The sequence below is a fragment of the Tremella mesenterica genome (assembly GCF_000271645.1).
Source record: "Tremella mesenterica DSM 1558 unplaced genomic scaffold TREMEscaffold_15, whole genome shotgun sequence".
Taxonomy (NCBI): Eukaryota; Fungi; Basidiomycota; class Tremellomycetes; order Tremellales; family Tremellaceae; genus Tremella; species Tremella mesenterica.
The window spans coordinates 318,785-335,516 of record NW_006711239.1 but is presented as its reverse complement, the minus strand read 5'-3'; the positions used below and the strand labels follow the sequence as shown (position 1 = coordinate 335,516).

The following is a 16,732-nucleotide window of genomic DNA, read 5'->3' as shown; positions in this document are numbered from 1 at the left end:
ATTGTTCAGGGGTGCGTGGTTCAAGGAGTTGAAGAGTTTTGAAATACTTATTTTGGTCAATATGGGTTGACCTGTGAGGGATCTGAGTGGATGAAGTGGATGAAGTGGATTTGAGTGATCGGATGCGGGTGTATTCGATTTGAAGTATGGAGCATGGAGCAGAGATCTATGTTGAGATGGGTATTTGAAGATATCCCGATTTAAGATTATGGGAATAGTGGAAAGGACGTTAGGCGAGGAAAGGGTGGTTTAGAGGGATGATAAGATTGACACGATGGAAATCTATATGGAACGGTGATTGAATATACTCATACATATATGAGAGGAGAGGTGCGCATGACATGCATTTTATCAACTATGGATATTTCATTTTTTCTCTCGATATTTCGAATTGATTTGCTAGAAGAGACAAAGATGTGAGTTAGTATTGCTTAGCAGCGGCTTGACACGCTTCTGTCAAGTCAGCCATGATCTCTTTCGATGGAATACATCATGACGAGTCGATGAGAGATGTAGGATCGAAAGTTTTCTTGTCTAGCAGGAATGAAATATTGGGAGATCAGGAAGAAGAGAACGGGGATAAGACAGATGAAGACGATTTTTCAAGTGATGCCGTCGTGGTGAAACGAATGCGGATCTTTGAAAGAAGAAAGAAAAGTTTACTCACTCAATGCTTCGAGGTAATATCCGCAAGAACCCATATCGCCATTAGTAGCTTCTAGGCATTTGGTGAAGTCTGAGAATCAATATTGAGTCAAAAACGTTCCTACCAACATCCCTACATATCTCCCCTCAAAATCCTCTGCAGGGTAAAATGACTATAATGTGAAAAATGATGACGACGTGATCCGTGTCCATCCTCAATGGAGAATAAGAAAGAAACAGAAAACAAACTGTGCTCACCCTTAGCAGCAATATCACAATTCCCAGTACTCTGTCTGACCTGTTCGGCATATTCAGCAGGAGGAGGAGGAGCAACTTCATGATTTCTTCCACCGAATAACATGTTACTGATACCATGTCCTACAACCGAACCAGCTACAGCGCCACCCATAGTTGAAGCCGCTTGAGCTAGTAAACCAGGTTGACGACCTTGTGATTGTGCTTGAGCTTGAGCTGGGACTTGAGCAGGTGGATGATTTGGGTAAGCGGCAGTGTGTGTACCGCGTTGTTGAGTTGTTGGACCGGATGGTCGAGAGGCTGGACGGGAAGAACCACGGGACTACTGGGGTTAAATTTGGTTCTTGAAGTTTTCAATGTATCTCAAACAGAGGTTTACTCTGATTTTCTGTCCCCTGGCATGCGAAGTATTTTTGAAGTGCATCTTAAAGAAGAGTCAAGGATCCGTAAGTAGTGGGGTTGGTTGGAAGGGATCACCCGACCCCGTGATCATGGCTAAGAAATTGAAAGGAGGTCTTGGAAAGCAAAGAAAAGGTGTGAGATTACTCACCGAACGAGCCATCTTGTTAGATTCTACTGCTTGTGATTGTGATAGTTATTGAGTGTAGTCGTGTACAAGTGGTAGGAGTGAAGTGAGAAGAGGAAAAGATAGAACGTGGGGAAAGATCGAGAAACTAGTTGGGAAGAAGAGAAAGTTGATTTGATCCCGCCGCGCAAGCGTGGCACTTTCGGCATGGACATTTTGGTCACGTGACTTCTCGCCACCCTCATACATGAGCCAAATGACAACTGACAAGCTCGGGAAAAGCAGCGCGCAGCGGGATGAGACGGCTGAAGATTATGCAAATTATTTATCTGTAGAATGAACCCCATCGGAATGTCCTAATGATACACCAGGCTGGATGATATCTCTCATACGTTGTTTGAGAACTTTCAACTCTGGAAAACCACCTTCGGTCTATTCATCAGCTCTGCCTGATCGCTCGACCCTTACTTCCCCCCGATCCCTGCATATATTTCATACAGCATGATCAGCATCCACGAGACTAATACAGAGAAAAGAATGAATGAGAATCGGATATGATATGTATGTAACGGGCGAGAAAGACGAAGGAAGGGAAGAACTGACCTTTCTATCCCATACCAACTCTATCCCACCGTTCAATTCCAACCACACTCTAAACCTTCCACCCGTCTCTGGAGAATTGAGAGGGATCAACGTGATACTTTTGAGTATTGGAGTTGAGAAAGTCAGGAAAAGTTCAGTTTGGATCCATGTAGCTCTTGGAGCCCTAGGCGTTAGTACGACTCATTTTCCACCCTCCCATGCAATCGTGAGGCTGATTGATGATTCTCATGCCTCTTAACGCCGCGTGCAGCGTGCAGCTACGACCCTGGAGATGATTCGGGGGGATAGTGATGTATGGTATGACCAACTCACCATCGACATCGATCACAGAATTCTATCGTCACTCTGGGGCATAAAATCACAGGAGGGGAGATATCTCCTTGTGTTGTATTCAAAGGTCGAGTAGGGGAAGAAGGACCGGATTTGGGTAGACAGTCAGGACATGTTTCTCCTACTGGATGATCTGATGTATGTTCCATGTCGGAATGACCTGTCATGAAGTGAGAGTACTCGTACTCTACTGCTATATAACTAAGTTAGTTAGTATTTGAACTGGGACGTCATGGGTGGAGGAAAGACGGAATCAAAATTCCTTCCTCCTTAGCGATTGAACGCAAGATTATCTCATTTCGACTTTACATCATGAGAGTAGGATTTGAGACTAGATTCGACTGAGTGGACAGATCGAATAGCGAGGAGAATGCTGTTAGGAGTCAAAGTCAGGGTTGAAAGGAATCAACTGATCAACTGAGCAGCTGGCGCTGAGCAGATCACAAGGTGAGAAAGACAAAGGTATATCTCCTATCACGATGATCAGGAGTAACCTTTTGTCTTCTTCTCTTCCCGTCGATCTCACTTACAAGATTCTCTAACCTTTGTTCTAATTCTTCATGTTCAAGTGGGACCATCAACTCCTTCGAACTTGAAGTGATGCACGGTGTCAGAGATCACAGAACATTACGGAGAAAGTAATAAGAGGAAGATTTTGATGGATTTCATCACTGATCATTTTCACTCTGATCAAGGTTTGAACCTCAAAAGTGAATTGACGAGAATTCTTCTACTTTCAACAACCTCTTCCTCATCCGACCAATCTGAGTTCAAATCGATCTTCGTACTTATCAGTAGATAAAATGGTAGGCCTAGATAATCCGGAAGAAATCAAACGAGACTTTCAAAGTGACGATACAAACGAAGTTATTCAGACACATCTCAAACGAGATCCAACGTTGGACATTCAAGACAGGTCAAAAGAAACTGAACCTTCAGGAATACTGGAACGTGAAACGGAATTGGAGTTTGTCAAGTTATCAACGAAGAAGTTATTGTTGATTGGTTCAGCTACGACGATAGTTTGGTTTCAAGGAGTTAGTCTTTCCTTCCTCTCTTTAGGGATTCCCCCCTCTCTTTCGCCATTTCCCTCAAATCTTCCGGCATCTACCTCAAATGTTCTTTTCATCTCTCCGCATCTCCTCTGAAACCTTATAAACCCGATATCATACACCATGATATTTGTGTCTGTCTTCAGTCTGATTTTATTTCCATCTTCCTCCCTCTCACATACTCTTCTGTCAGAACATTGACCTCAAAATCCTTCATTGAACTAAGGAAAGAAACGTCAATGATACGGGCTGAATTATAGGTGGCTTATATCTGCGGGACAGGTTATCTTCTTCCTGTCATTCAAAAAGAATTTCAAATATCTTTAGGGGATGTACAATGGGTAACAGCTGCTTTCAACATTACTTGGGTGAGTTTCTCTTTCTGTTCCCTTAATTCTCATTCTATATCTTATTTCATCACTCGAACCTTTATCCGTCACAAGCCAGGTCGATGTATCATAGCATCCGTTTTCACTCGTAGTTGTAGATGCTATATGACTCATTCACTCTATTATTCCTCATCAATTGTCGTATGAGTCGATACAAAATTGGTCTGAGAACATTGTATTCTCTGGTCAAAATAATTGAAGAAAACTGATCATCTAGGGATGTTTCGCACTTGTAGCAGGACGTATCGGTGATATTTACGGACTTGATCGTACTTTCATTTTCGGTTTAAGCTTTTATGCTATTTGGGTATTGATAGGTGGTTTTATGCCTGTATGTCCAACACTCAATTTTTATATATCCCCTACCATTAATTCCGTTTCATCACCCTTCTCTAAACTCTTCATTTCTTATGGCTCTCTTCCCTTTCAAAATGACCTATGTTGGTATCCAGGAGCTTTGGGATCTTTCGAAATATCTACCAATCAGATTCCGATCCGACCAAGGTGGTCACTTATCTATTTATGGTGTGAGAGCTAGTGGTGGTTGTCTAGAGATACCGCGGAAAGGCGATGTTGTCATGTCGGAAGGCTGATGACAGAACATCATCGGTCTCAGTATGACTCAATCTTTATCTGGAATAGGTTTCGCTATCGCTTCTCCTGCAGCTGCAGCGATGATAGGAACTTATTTCCCTTCTGGTAAACCCAAAACTATCGCGTTTTCCGTCATGGCAGGAGGTATGTTGTTTTAGATCATTCCAAAAGTTCATCTACTCTTCTTTACCTTCTCCTTCTCCGCATCCCTCTCTTCCTGGATACATCCCCCCTTCTCTCTTCACATACCTCCTTCCCTCCCCACATCTCTGTCTCCCTCTCCACATCACTTTCTCCTTCTCCACATCTCTTTCATCCTTTCACCATCTCTTTTTCTCCTCTGTCCACAATTCATTCTACGAAGTTACAATGCCGCTATCTCCTTGATCATCTCATTCTACAACCTCGCACTCCGGTGAACTCTTCTTCCTCACATACCTTGATCAATCTATCTACCCCTTGGTACCACACTTCCCTCTTTCTGTTCGACCACGCCAATACCCAGAGTCGCGGATTCCACATATGGGATTGGGAGACAAATGAAGCTTTTTACGAAGCTGATTCTAAGCCGGAGCAATAGGAGCGGGATTGGGTTGGTTACTCGGAGGTTTCTTCACAATCTCGTCACCATACACATGGAGATGTTTAATGTTTTTATGTTCTTCCCTCACTTTATACCCTATAATAATTGCCATCCTCGTGTTTCCAAGAAGTCCTGGTCATCCAAGGGATAAAAAGGTGGATTGGATAGGAGCCAGTATGATCACTAGTGCTCAAGTGTTATTGGGATTAAGTTTAACTTTTCCTGTTGCTACCAAAAAAGGATGGAAAGCACCTTGTGAGTATCTCTCTAATCTACTCTCAAACCTTTCCTGTCTATTCCCTTCTCGGCTCGCACCTTAAGATATGTCTCCCATCCATATCTCCTTTCGTTCTATCTGGCCGAGTTGAGTAATTGGTAAAGCCTCATACCAACTGTTCCAAACGACTTTTTGGTAGAATCTCCCACTGGCATCTTCTCTTCGTTCATCTGTGCAATAAAGATCAAACAATGAGACTGGAATGTACAATCAAAACAGAAAGAGAAAGATCAATGCTCATGTCAAGACATTCCTGTTCTTTTCATCTTATCCGCAATCCTTTTCATTTCATTCATCTTCCGTCAATTCTATCTTGACAAACGTGAAACAAACCCGGCTTACCCACCGCCTCTCACGCCGGCCAGATTGTTCGGTCATAGAAGACCTATGGTGGTCATTTATCTCTCGACGTTTTTCGTTTGGATGGGAAGTGATGTGAGTGATACCTTTACATTTCATCTGTGCCATTCATTTTATCGCTACAACATACAACATTTCTATCATATCTTGTAATTGTACTCGCTCATATTTACATATCAAGCTATCCTCTCCACTCCGGGATTTCGACCCACATCCTATTTCTTGTGTCCAAATTTCTCTCCTCAAGTCACCTCAGACAATTCTTCTCCCTGTTGGACATGAAAAGTGCAAGATTGTTAGCCGCTTGATCCGTCACATGCTCTCTATGAAATACTGACGAGCAGTCCTTGGGCGTCACAGCTTCGTATTTCTACGAAGACGTCTTAGGACTTTCGGGCTGGCAGGCGGGTTTGAGAGTTCTGCCTAGCGTAGCAGGTGGAGTGATGGGTTCTGTAGGTCCTTTTCATTTTTCTTACTTCCCCATTATATGCAAAATTATCAACCTCTCCGAAACAACGAAAAAACCCCTCCCATTGAAGTCTTTCCGATATGACATTCCACATGACCATCAAGGGGGGGGGGGGGGGGGGGTCGTGACAAGTTATAGTTCAAGCTATGACCGGTATGTGGTACAAAGGGAAGGCAGTGGTCATAGAAAAACTTCCTCAGTAGTATGACTTTCTGACTCATACCAGATCATGGTGGGAATCTTACTCCACTACTTACCCTCTAGAGCAGTTCTCGTCTTGACCGATTGTATAGGAGGTTCAGCCGGTATAATCTTCGCTGCTAGACCTATGAACAGAGCGTACTGGAAAGCCGACCTATGGGCTTGGCTCACTACTAGTGTTGCTTCCGATGGGTGAGTGACTTTTGAGTTTTTTATGTATGTGGGTGAGAAGTTGACGGAAGAACGACGGCGGTAGCTTCGACATTGATTTCAGATTATACTTCATCGTAAGTCCTATATAACATCTCCATACTATTCCATTCCTTCGTCTCAAACGGGATATCATTGCATAGGGTACAGACTTCATTCTTCTCTTACTTGCGGCAAGAAATGGAGCTGATGACGCAGTGCTGATCAGGGAGTCGCAAATGGTCAGTATCCGTACTCATCTCAAACAAAATGATACTTGGCTCATGTAGAAGCTCTTCTGGTATCTTGTATGAGATTCGGAGCTATGATGGGTTTAGCACTATCTACCATCACACGTGAGGGTGTTCAACATTCCAAAGAAGCTTCATTCCGACATTCCCTCAGTTTAGACTCTACCACACTATTAGACTGGACGATGGAACAGATCGCAGAATGGGAAGGTGTCAAATCTGCTTTCTTCTTCTGTGGGGCAAGTGTTTTGACTGGTGCGTCTTCATCTCTCTCCGCTTGATACATCTTTACACCCCCTGTTTTGTCAGACTTGCCCTCGTATCTCCACTCACTTCGATATACATCAAAATCCGTACCATGCCAAATCTGGACTAACGACCAGCCGCCGCAATAGTAGGCATAGGTCTCAAAGGTTGGTATGTTGTCGGAAGGCCCACTTCGAACGAAGTAATCGGTCCGACCTCCGGGACGTCGAGTGCGAGTAGTCAAAAACTTAAGATGGGAACAAGCGAAGTGAAAGTATGAACCCCCGATGCTTTCATCACATGGGACGAATGACAACTGAAGAGCCGTTGATCGGATCGGTGGTGAGTAAGGTATCTCTTTCATTCGGACTCACGGCACGTTGACCGTGAAAAGGACCGATCAATTCACTCCATCTCCCATCTCTCATCCCCCACCTACAGTATGCAGTATCTTTTGGGAACGAGGTGTCTACATATGCCTAATTTCTTCGCTTGGAGAAGAACTACTCGGGAATGATTTGAAATTTGATCAATAGTTCCATGACTGATGACAGGCACGTAGATAATTGATAACCCCTTTTCTCCGTTCTTCTCGGACACATGGAAAGACAGTTGATCGGTTCTTTTTACGAGTAGAGTACTCCGGTCTGACAATCTCACTCTTTCATCGTCGAGAGGCAAGGCGATGAGATATCCTTTGTTCATAGTGACTGTCTGCTGATCGTGATGATCAGGCAAAAATGAACAAAGCAAAAATTTATCCCTTCCCCCATTCTTCTAATTGTTTGAACACATGCGTCTTCTCAACCTCATGCTCTTCCATTCAACCATTTTAATCTCTTACATGCATCAACTTGCTTCAATTGACAACAATCTTCACTTTCTCGTCCATCAACCCTGCTTCACCTAATAAACGTCGTACACTTCAGATCACAACCTCACTTCTTTCAACCGTAAATATATCAGTCCCCCCCCTCTGCATTCATCGAGATAAACATATCTCAAGGACCTTCGTAGATCCCTGGAACCAAACCCAAGATGGAAGCTTCAGAAGATAAAGTAGATATATCGACCCCTGTTCCGGAATTACCAACATTGCCGCAACAAGAGATTGAAGGGGTGGAGAAATTGTCTAATTTAAGATTGGCCTTGATCGGGTCTGCTACTGCTTGCACATGGTTCTCTGGCGTAAGTCTATCCTCATCAAGTCTCTTCTTCGTCGCGCTCATCTTTCACTCTCCGGTCGTTCACTCATCCAAAAGCAAATACGATCGGTCATGTGTCGATGACTGCTGTGAGAGCGACAAGAGGAAGAGAGGTCCCTCACTAGCATGACCGGAGTATCCGAGACTTTGATGATTGAAGGAGGGCAGAATTCGCGAGGTAGACTGGACGGTGGGAGGGTCAGAAGTGTTCGTGCGGTGAAAAATAAGAAAATTGGGCAGAGACTGATGAACAGGTCATGTTAGTTTGCGGATCAGGTTTCCTTCTACCTGTCATTCAAACGGAATTTCATTCTTCAGCTGGGGATGTACAGTGGGTTACGGCCGCTTTCAATATCACCTGGGTCAGTCTTATTTTCCTACTTCCCCTAATTCCGCTTTCAATGTTGATCCCTTTCTCCTTCTCCCTCGGCAGACAACTCAAAGAATCATGTACTCGACATTTCTCCCAAGTGTCAATGGCGGCTCAAATAATTGTCTCCTGAGAACTATTTTCGGGGTGGATCCAACTGCAGAAACTCAAGCTGACTCAACAGGGCTGTTGCGCTCTCGTCTCTGGTCGACTTGGAGATATCTACGGTCTTCGAAAAGCTTACCTTGCCGGAATGTCTTTCTACGTGCTATGGATCTTCCTATCGTCGTTCATGCCCGTAAGTCCTTAACTTCGCATTTAGACGATGAAATCTTCACTCCTTCTCTTCCCGCTTTTCTCCACATCTGTTGCTTCGCTCATAGTTTCCTGCAGCGTGAAATGATTTGCCAGGTTTTCCCGCGTATAACATATCTCCTGAGTGGCTGACTCATAGAACCTCATTGGGTTGAGCTTCACTCGTGCTTTTGCCGGAATAGGATACGCCATTGCCTCGCCAGCAGCTTCAGGTACTATCGGTACTTGTTTTCCTCAAGGCAGACCAAAAACGATAGCTTTTTCAGTTATGGCAGGCTGTGAGTCACTTATTCTCTTCCTCTGTTCCACTTTCGACGATAATTCACATATCTTCTCACTTCAATTACTCTTGACCTACATCATTCGTTCCCTAATGAACTGCAGAACTTGAACGTCGAACGTTTCCCGTCCGATGTATCTCCCTCTTCTTGACGGTGTCGATTGTCTCTCTCTTCCCGACCTTACGGCTGACCAATAGCTGGCGCTGTAGGAGCAGGTTTAGGATGGCTTTTAGGAGGATTATTCGTCACTGCTTCACCTTACACTTGGAGATCTCTTTCTTTATTAGTATCTGGAATTTCAGTATATCCATTAGTGATCAGTTATTTCTTTTTTCCTCTTTCAAAACCTCATCCAACGGATAAAAAAGTGGATTGGTTAGGTGCAAGTTTAATTACTGTCTCGCAAGTTTTATTAGGATTAGGATTAACTTTTCCCGTGACGAATCCAAAAGGATGGAGAGCACCTTGTGAGTTTACCTTCTTACTTGTCCAGTGACGCCTACCAACAACCCTACATAGGTTTATCTTCACATGAAGTTCAAGTCCCCTCATCCTCTCTCATCTTACCAGTCAGACATCTGATTTCGAACGTCCTGAATCCATCAAAAACTGATCAACCATCCTTTCTGAGTCTCCTATAAATTCGGGATTTTGGAGAATCACAACTGACAAGTAAAGCAACATACCTGGATGTAGAGTTGGGTGTAATAGCGTAGGAATGATACTGACATATAGACGTCCCAGTCTGTCTTGTCCTTGCTGGAATCATATTCCTCGGTTTTCTATGGCGTCAACGTTTCCTTAATCGTCTAGAAGGGAATCATGATTACCCACCTCCTTTAACACCTCTGAGATTATTCAAGAATACTCGTCAGTTGATCGTTATCTACGTTGGAACTTTTTTCGTTTGGATAGGAACAGATGTGAGTTCCCTCAACCCCTTCCCCTTTCCCTTCCATACTATGGCTGGATCCTGATCTGTCATCCTGCGTGAATGCGTCGCGTTTGGCAGTCTTGTAAAACCCTCCCTTTATCTTATTTCCATTTTCACCAGCGTCCACTCTCAGATCACTTTGAGGTTGCTAAGTGGTCAAGTAGAGTGTCAAAAGACGGATGTGACATGTATTGATATCAGGCCTTAGCAGTAATGGGTGCATACTTTTACGAAGATGTACTCCTTCTCTCTGGTTGGCAAAGTGGGCTTAGGGTTGCACCTAATACGTTTAGTGGATTATTTGCAGCCGTGAGTCCATCCATTATCACTCATTCGATGATACTCCTTCTATCTTTTCACACTTGAAAACTCCTCTTTGACTTCAAGTCCGTGGGAAACATTCCAACTTTTGTTAGATGGAAATGCTGACTTTCCAGATTTCAGTGGGACTTTTATTACATAAAGTTCCAGCAAAGGCTTTACTCATCGTGGTTGATCTCGTAGGGGGGTGAGTGACATCCTCTTTCAATCCTTCTCCGTCTCCCGCAAACATACCTCAACGTAGAATCGATAAGTCTTCTATCCTTCCATTCACTCTACGAGGACCGATGAGAGCTGGCAAGGTGCCCTAGATGGTGATCACAGCTCATGTTTTTAGCTCGTCAGGGATTTTGTTCGCCGCTCGACCCATGGCAAGAGCTTATTGGAAGTCTGACCTTTGGGCTTGGCTCACTACTGGTACTGCTGCTGATGGGTGAGGTCTTTTCACCAGGTAGACTATTTCTGACTTTTTTAGAACAAACGCAATTAGTTCTACGTTGATATCGGATTACACTGCTCCGTATGTTTGCTTCCCTTGTTCTTGTTTTTTTTCCCTGTTTATCTCTTTCTCCCCTCGATCATTCCTTGAATACTCATCAAAGAGGATATACATATGCTATTGCGGTCAGCTTGTGAATTGAGTGGCTAATGTATAGCGGTGATCAAGCAGTTGCAAATGGTAAGCTCTTCCTTCAACCTCAACGTTATACAACTGACATATAGGGATGTGGGTCACTATAATGAGGTTTGGTGCTACTTTAGGTTTAGCATTATCCACCATCACACGTTCTTCCGTACAATCGGCAAAAGAAGAATCTTTGAGGAGGGAATTAGGATTAGCAGTGGGTGAGACATTAGAATGGGTACAAGAACAGAAAGCTTTATGGGTTGGTGTAAAAGCTGCTTTATTCTTTTGTGGTGGTTCGATATATGTCGGTATGTAATTTCTCGCACTTTCCCCTTTCTCTCTCTCCCTCTTTCTCCCTGTGTGTGTGTTCACTTCATATCCCATCCCGTCCTTAGCGTCTATAACATACCTTTCCTCTTTTCTCCCCGAAGCGATACTTCCGGAATGGGTGAAGGACAACAGGGTGCCATCTGCAAGTTTTGACGTGGGATAATATTGATGAATCAGCCGCTTTGGTAGTTGCGATAGGTATGAAAGGTTGGGACGTACTTGGGAAATCTAAAAAAGTTGAAGAATCCTCATTTGAGAAACCTGACTTGTCTTCTTCTCCTTCTTTGTCTCTTACTACTTGCGTATAGTGTGTATCAGTCTTGGGTTTTTGTTTAATGCATGATTTATGATTCATGCTACTAGTAGCTACTATACGAGTACGAGTAGAGTACTCTACACTTTAATGAGATGTATATTCTCACAACTACTACTTTTGTGTCTCCGTTGATTGCATAGGTGTATTCCATGTATACGAGTACGAGTCAATACTACTACTGCTGTAAATTCCAACTCCCATGTTTTCAGTCACCTTCATATCTCCTCTTCATCTTGAAACTTTCGTTCTTCTTACTCTCCTTGAGATCTACTGAATCTACACTAATAACCAACCTCTCCCAAATCATCTCTCAAACCTCATGTTTCTCAACCTCTCCACTTTACGTGCCTTCTCATCTCATCACCTCATCAAACTACAATCCCAAAATCGTACATCCCCTCTTACCCCCTTTCTTCCGCAATTGACGGATCATCCCAACTAACCCCCACTGATCCATGATCCACTGATGTTTTAACCACTCTGAATTACGCTCCATGATCCATGATCCATCTCTATACCCGATTGGTCTTCCTACCCATGGGACAGAGGAAATAGAAGTATCTGTATCCTTTGTCAATTATAGAGGATGCAGATCAATGATCAGCTGGACAAAGAAGTTTACCTTTCTTTATATCCTATTGCTTCTCAATCTTTTCCGGGATCCAGAAGTTCTGATATCACCTGCTCGACCCCTTTTCTGAACTGTATCTCGTCAATGGCCGAAATGACTTTAGTCAAGGGAGAAGTAATCCCTACTGACAAGATGGAAGATCCCCCAGACAAGACCTCAACTTCTGTCATACCTGGTCGAACGACACAACTACCCGTTTTACTTCATCAACCAAAAGAAGAGAAACTTTCGAATGTTAGATTATGGTGGATAGGTTCAGCAGCTTCTGTCATGTGGTTTCAAGGTGTGAGTCTTTTCGTCATCTCATTGTCTCCCAATCTTACTCTCACTTCATCTCTTCTCCTTTTACCCTAACACTACAACTATCTCTTACGTCTTTTGTAAGATCTCTGGATCCGGGTCCTCTAGCTATGTTCTAGACCCCACAACTCTTTCTGGTGTTGATCATGCGCGAATCAAACCACAAGTGAGCCATATGAGACAAACTGAGAGAGGTTGTGAAAGTCGAACCTCCTCAGAAGGACGAAATAACGAAGTTCGTCAAAATAGAGTATGAGGAGTAATTTTCTATCCTGTCGTTAGCGCACTACCATTGGAGAGAACGCAGTGGTGTATGTAGTGAGGAGGAAGTCAGCTGATTGAAAGGTATGTCTTATATGCGGCTCTGGATTCCTTTTACCCGTCATACAAAAAGAGATGAATTCTTCAGAAGGTGATGTTCAATGGGTAACAGCTGCTTTCAATATCACTTGGGTGAGCTATTTTCTCTACGTCAAATCACTCCCTGATCATCTCTGCTTCCTATTTCACCCTTCTGATCGCCAATACAGGGTTTTCCATCTCCAGATCTCTCTCGATTGAGATCTCGAACGCGAAGTGGAAGAGAGATAAGGGATCATGTGGGTTGATACTGATAGATAGGGCTGCTTCGCACTAGTGTCAGGACGTTTAGCAGATATTTACGGCCTACATAAAGCTTTCGTAGCTGGAATGGCTTGGTATACCATTTGGGTCTTCATTTCTTCTTTTATGCCCGTGAGTTTTTCCCGCCCCGGACTCTCAGATTTCATTCCTTACCCCGATTTACCGTCTTTCAAATCCGATTTAGACCTCTTTACCTTCGTAATTCTGGCTATGACCATCCCCCTTTTGTTGAGTCTCCTGACCAACTCGTAGAATCCTTTTCATCTTGATATTCATTCTCTGAAGATCTCACTCGACTTACCGATCGTATCATGTCGAATAGGAAAGTATTGTGGAGTGAAAGATGATGACTAACCATCAGAACATCATCGGTCTCAGTTTCACCCGTGCATTAGCTGGAATAGGATACGCTGTCGCAAGCCCAGCTGCATTCGGTGTGATCGGGAATTGTTTCCCTACTGGTCGACCGAAAAATATTGCGTATTCAGTGGTAACAGGTGGTGAGTGTTCCGATATCTTCTCTTCACACATGTGTTCCAACATGAATTCTCCGGGTGCTCTGCCTTTCTCATTCTTTTCACTTGTCTCTGATTCACAAACCAGCCTTTTCCTCCTTGATTCCAATTCTACCAATCCGGACCCCTATATACTCATCGGTTAGCTACCTCACTGCCCACTTATGAAGCTTCCTCGATATTGCGATTGAATCCTCCGTCCTCTCATCAGTCTTGTTTGCGATGGGGTTCAGATTGACTCGATTTTCTTGAGTTCAGTTCTTGACTTTGGCAATTGGGTTCAATTGACGTACAGCCGGAGCAGTAGGAGGAGGTATTGGATGGCTCCTCGGAGGTTTATTCATCTCAGCATCACCTTATACTTGGCGTTCCCTTTCTTTCCTTATTTCAGGTATATCTGTATATCCTCTCGTAGTTGGGTTTTGGGTGTTCCCGAAATCCAAACCACATCCAACAGACACAAAGGTGGATTGGATTGGAGCTGGGTTGATTACTGTAGCTCAGGTATTGCTAGGGTTGGGATTGACATTTCCTGTTTCCAATGAAAGAGGTTGGAGAGCTCCTTGTGAGTTTACAAACATTCATCACCTTTAATAAGTCTTCGTCTACTGGCAGGGTTAATGAGGGAGAGAGATGGGTGAGGAACAAAGCCAGATCAAAGCTGATATCAGATATCCCGATATTTTGGATACTCGCCGGGATTTCTTTCATGGGATTCATATGGAGACAAAGGTTTTTGAATCGTTTAGAAGGTTTACATACTTATCCACCACCCCTAACACCTTTGAGGTTGTTCAAGAATACAAGACAATTAATCGTCATTTATGCCGGGGCCATGTTTGTTTGGGGGGCGACTGACGTGAGTGATATAAGATTCTTTTCTTCTCTAATAACATTCTGTGGTTGTCGAGTCTTTTTTAGAGGGGAATATATACCAGTGTGGAGTTGATGAGTCAAATTAATTCTTCGGTTAAGACTTCAGAGATGATGGACTTTTCGTCGAGGGTTTTTGTCTGGAAGCTGAGCTGATATCAGGCATTGGCAGTTATGGGAGCTTATTTTTACGAAGATATCTTACTTTTGTCAGGGTGGGAAAGTGGATTACGTGTTGCGCCCAATACCATTAGTGGACTTATAGGAGCTGTGAGTTTTATACTGTCAATCTTGATCTCAAAAGTGAAGCGTCTTACCTTCACCACAACCCTTTGATTCGGCATCTTAGATGATTCTTTGAAAACCCGCTTTCAATCCGCTTTCAATCCGCTTCCCATGTTATATCGTGTTTTCACGAGAAGTTGTTTTTTATGAACAGTTTTACAATCATTCTCGAAGGATGAATTTCCACGCCGAGCAACTCCAATAATAATCCATTTATGTTCATATCTTCTCCAGATCTATCTTTTGTGGTCAAGGGAGTAAAGCTGACGGATCAGGGCCTTGTTGGTCTTTTGTTACACAAGATACCCGCTAGAATACTACTAGTTGTGGTTGATCTGTTAGGAGGGTAATTACTTCTTGGTACTCTTGCATTGAATTTCTCACTTCATTTGTAATCCCCCCGGTCCAAGTCGAGATTAGTGATGATGGAATTGAACGATTTGAAAGAAAGAAGGAAAGAGTGGAGTGCTGAATAATTAGTTCATCTGGTATATTGTTCGCTGCACGACCTATGATATATCCATATTGGAAATCGGATCTATGGGCTTGGCTCACTACAGGTGTGGCCAGTGATGGGTGAGAGATTTTCTCTTAATCTAAGTCATCCCGATCCTTCCTTTCATCTTCCTTGATTGACTTCATACAATATACCCTTTCTAAACTCGTAAGCTGATACATATCTACTCGTGAGACTGATTGTATGTCATAGGGATTCATTTCACTGATTAATAGTACCGGTGCTATTAGTGCCATTTTGATATCTGATTGTACCGCTCCGTATGTTATTCTTCTCTTCTCTTTCATATCGATCCTTTTTTTACATCTCATTGCCTCTTTCTGTCTTTACAAAGACATTCAATCTTACGTTTGAGCCACGCCGATTGTCATCTTCAAACGTACGAGTTAGTACTAATATCACAGAGGTGATCAGGCAGTCGCGAATGGTCAGTACCCCAGTACCCCTACTCTTCAATCCTTTGTCCCTCAATCTATTCCTTTGTGAAAAAAATAAGTTGGAATCAAGAGATTTGTCTTGATTGTCGTTGCTCGGCTCACCCATCAGCCTTGTTCATAAGTTTCGAGCGATTCGGAGCGACCCTCGGTCTAGCTCTGTCAACAATAGTCCGGGAATCTGTTCAAACGGCCAAGGAAAAATCTCTTCGTATTCATTTAGGAATGGGAGTTGGACAAAAATTAGGATGGTTGGAAGAACAGCAAGCTATGTGGGAAGGGGTTAAAGCTGCTTTATTCTTTTGTGGTGCCGGGGTGTATTGTGGTGAGTGATACCTCTTAACATAAACTCTGTTGAGTTACCTGCACCAACATTGATATCTCCTGTCTTTCTTCCATCATCAACGAGATGAGTCTCGTACATCTTCACATCTTAAACTTTAGGTCGGTATTCGTATTGCTAGTTGATCAATCTTCACCCTTGCTTGTCAAACTTGGCATCTCGCCTGAAAGGAATGTGACGTCGCTGACTACCAGCGGCAGTGATAGTAGGTTTAGGTATGAAAGGTTGGGATATTCTGGGTAAGACCGATCGGTTAAACGAACAGAACGATGGGAAGGAAAATGTTGTATCTCAAGAGAAATCGATCTCATCTTCTGCTGTTTCTTCTCTTCCTTCGAGTGATATGTGTTGAAAGACGGATGCATGAGTCGGTATCATCGATTCTTCAGCAGTTCCCTCACTTGAAATATAAATAGGCTCATGGTCAATGTATCATGTAGCGTGTAGCGTGTAGCAGGTAAGTAGCATCATTTGGGTAAACTCACTCTGCCCACCCGTCCCGACGATTCATTCTCAAGCCATTGGTTGACGATCGTTGGA

The 16,732-nt window shown here is 43.3% G+C and overlaps 5 protein-coding genes across 5 annotated transcripts; 3 read left to right on the top strand and 2 right to left on the bottom strand.

The window, feature by feature from the left end:
* Window positions 1-325: 325 nt before the first annotated feature.
* TREMEDRAFT_45808 (uncharacterized protein) lies at window positions 326-1,540 on the bottom strand. Its single transcript, XM_007007676.1, has 4 exons — window positions 1,451-1,540; window positions 904-1,222; window positions 668-736; window positions 326-453 (listed from the first exon to the last, which is right to left on the bottom strand). The coding sequence occupies exons 1-4, from the start codon at window positions 1,460-1,462 to the stop codon at window positions 422-424; spliced, it is 432 nt and encodes a 143-aa protein (XP_007007738.1). The 5' UTR covers window positions 1,463-1,540; the 3' UTR covers window positions 326-421.
* A 207-nt stretch (window positions 1,541-1,747) lies between these two features.
* Window positions 1,748-2,508, bottom strand: TREMEDRAFT_35212 (uncharacterized protein; the record flags this gene model as incomplete). The annotated part of the gene is made up of 3 exons (XM_007007646.1): window positions 1,748-1,858; window positions 2,030-2,192; window positions 2,342-2,508. 3 exons carry the CDS (start codon window positions 2,506-2,508, stop codon window positions 1,748-1,750), a joined length of 441 nt encoding a protein of 146 aa, XP_007007708.1.
* Window positions 2,509-3,162: 654 nt separating this feature from the next.
* On the top strand, window positions 3,163-7,250 carry TREMEDRAFT_65618 (uncharacterized protein; the record flags this gene model as incomplete). The annotated part of the gene is made up of 12 exons (XM_007007733.1): window positions 3,163-3,396; window positions 3,672-3,779; window positions 4,018-4,131; window positions 4,400-4,538; window positions 4,963-5,232; window positions 5,502-5,689; window positions 5,959-6,066; window positions 6,310-6,476; window positions 6,527-6,571; window positions 6,693-6,715; window positions 6,767-6,979; window positions 7,108-7,250. 12 exons carry the CDS (start codon window positions 3,163-3,165, stop codon window positions 7,248-7,250), a joined length of 1,752 nt encoding a protein of 583 aa, XP_007007795.1.
* Window positions 7,251-8,008: 758 nt separating this feature from the next.
* Window positions 8,009-11,662, top strand: TREMEDRAFT_65617 (uncharacterized protein; the record flags this gene model as incomplete). Its single annotated transcript, XM_007007732.1, has 13 exons — window positions 8,009-8,158; window positions 8,430-8,537; window positions 8,730-8,843; window positions 9,000-9,138; window positions 9,339-9,608; window positions 9,877-10,064; window positions 10,277-10,384; window positions 10,513-10,583; window positions 10,734-10,829; window positions 10,872-10,916; window positions 11,053-11,075; window positions 11,120-11,332; window positions 11,532-11,662. 13 exons carry the CDS (start codon window positions 8,009-8,011, stop codon window positions 11,660-11,662), a joined length of 1,656 nt encoding a protein of 551 aa, XP_007007794.1.
* Window positions 11,663-12,394: 732 nt separating this feature from the next.
* TREMEDRAFT_65616 (uncharacterized protein) lies at window positions 12,395-16,544 on the top strand (the record flags this gene model as incomplete). The annotated part of the gene is made up of 14 exons (XM_007007731.1): window positions 12,395-12,586; window positions 12,687-12,767; window positions 12,947-13,054; window positions 13,223-13,336; window positions 13,587-13,725; window positions 14,036-14,305; window positions 14,412-14,599; window positions 14,776-14,883; window positions 15,174-15,244; window positions 15,379-15,474; window positions 15,631-15,675; window positions 15,820-15,842; window positions 15,962-16,174; window positions 16,387-16,544. 14 exons carry the CDS (start codon window positions 12,395-12,397, stop codon window positions 16,542-16,544), a joined length of 1,806 nt encoding a protein of 601 aa, XP_007007793.1.
* Between the last annotated feature and the right edge of the window lie 188 nt (window positions 16,545-16,732).

Excerpts from the sequence above, each read along its gene's own strand:
- TREMEDRAFT_45808 (XM_007007676.1), bottom strand. Across the intron at positions 737-903 it reads TTGTGATATTGCTGCTAAGG|ACTTCACCAAATGCCTAGAA; the intron begins GTGAGCACAGTT and ends ATTGATTCTCAG. Across the intron at positions 454-667 it reads ATATTACCTCGAAGCATTGA|AAGCGTGTCAAGCCGCTGCT; the intron begins GTGAGTAAACTT and ends CTGACTTGACAG.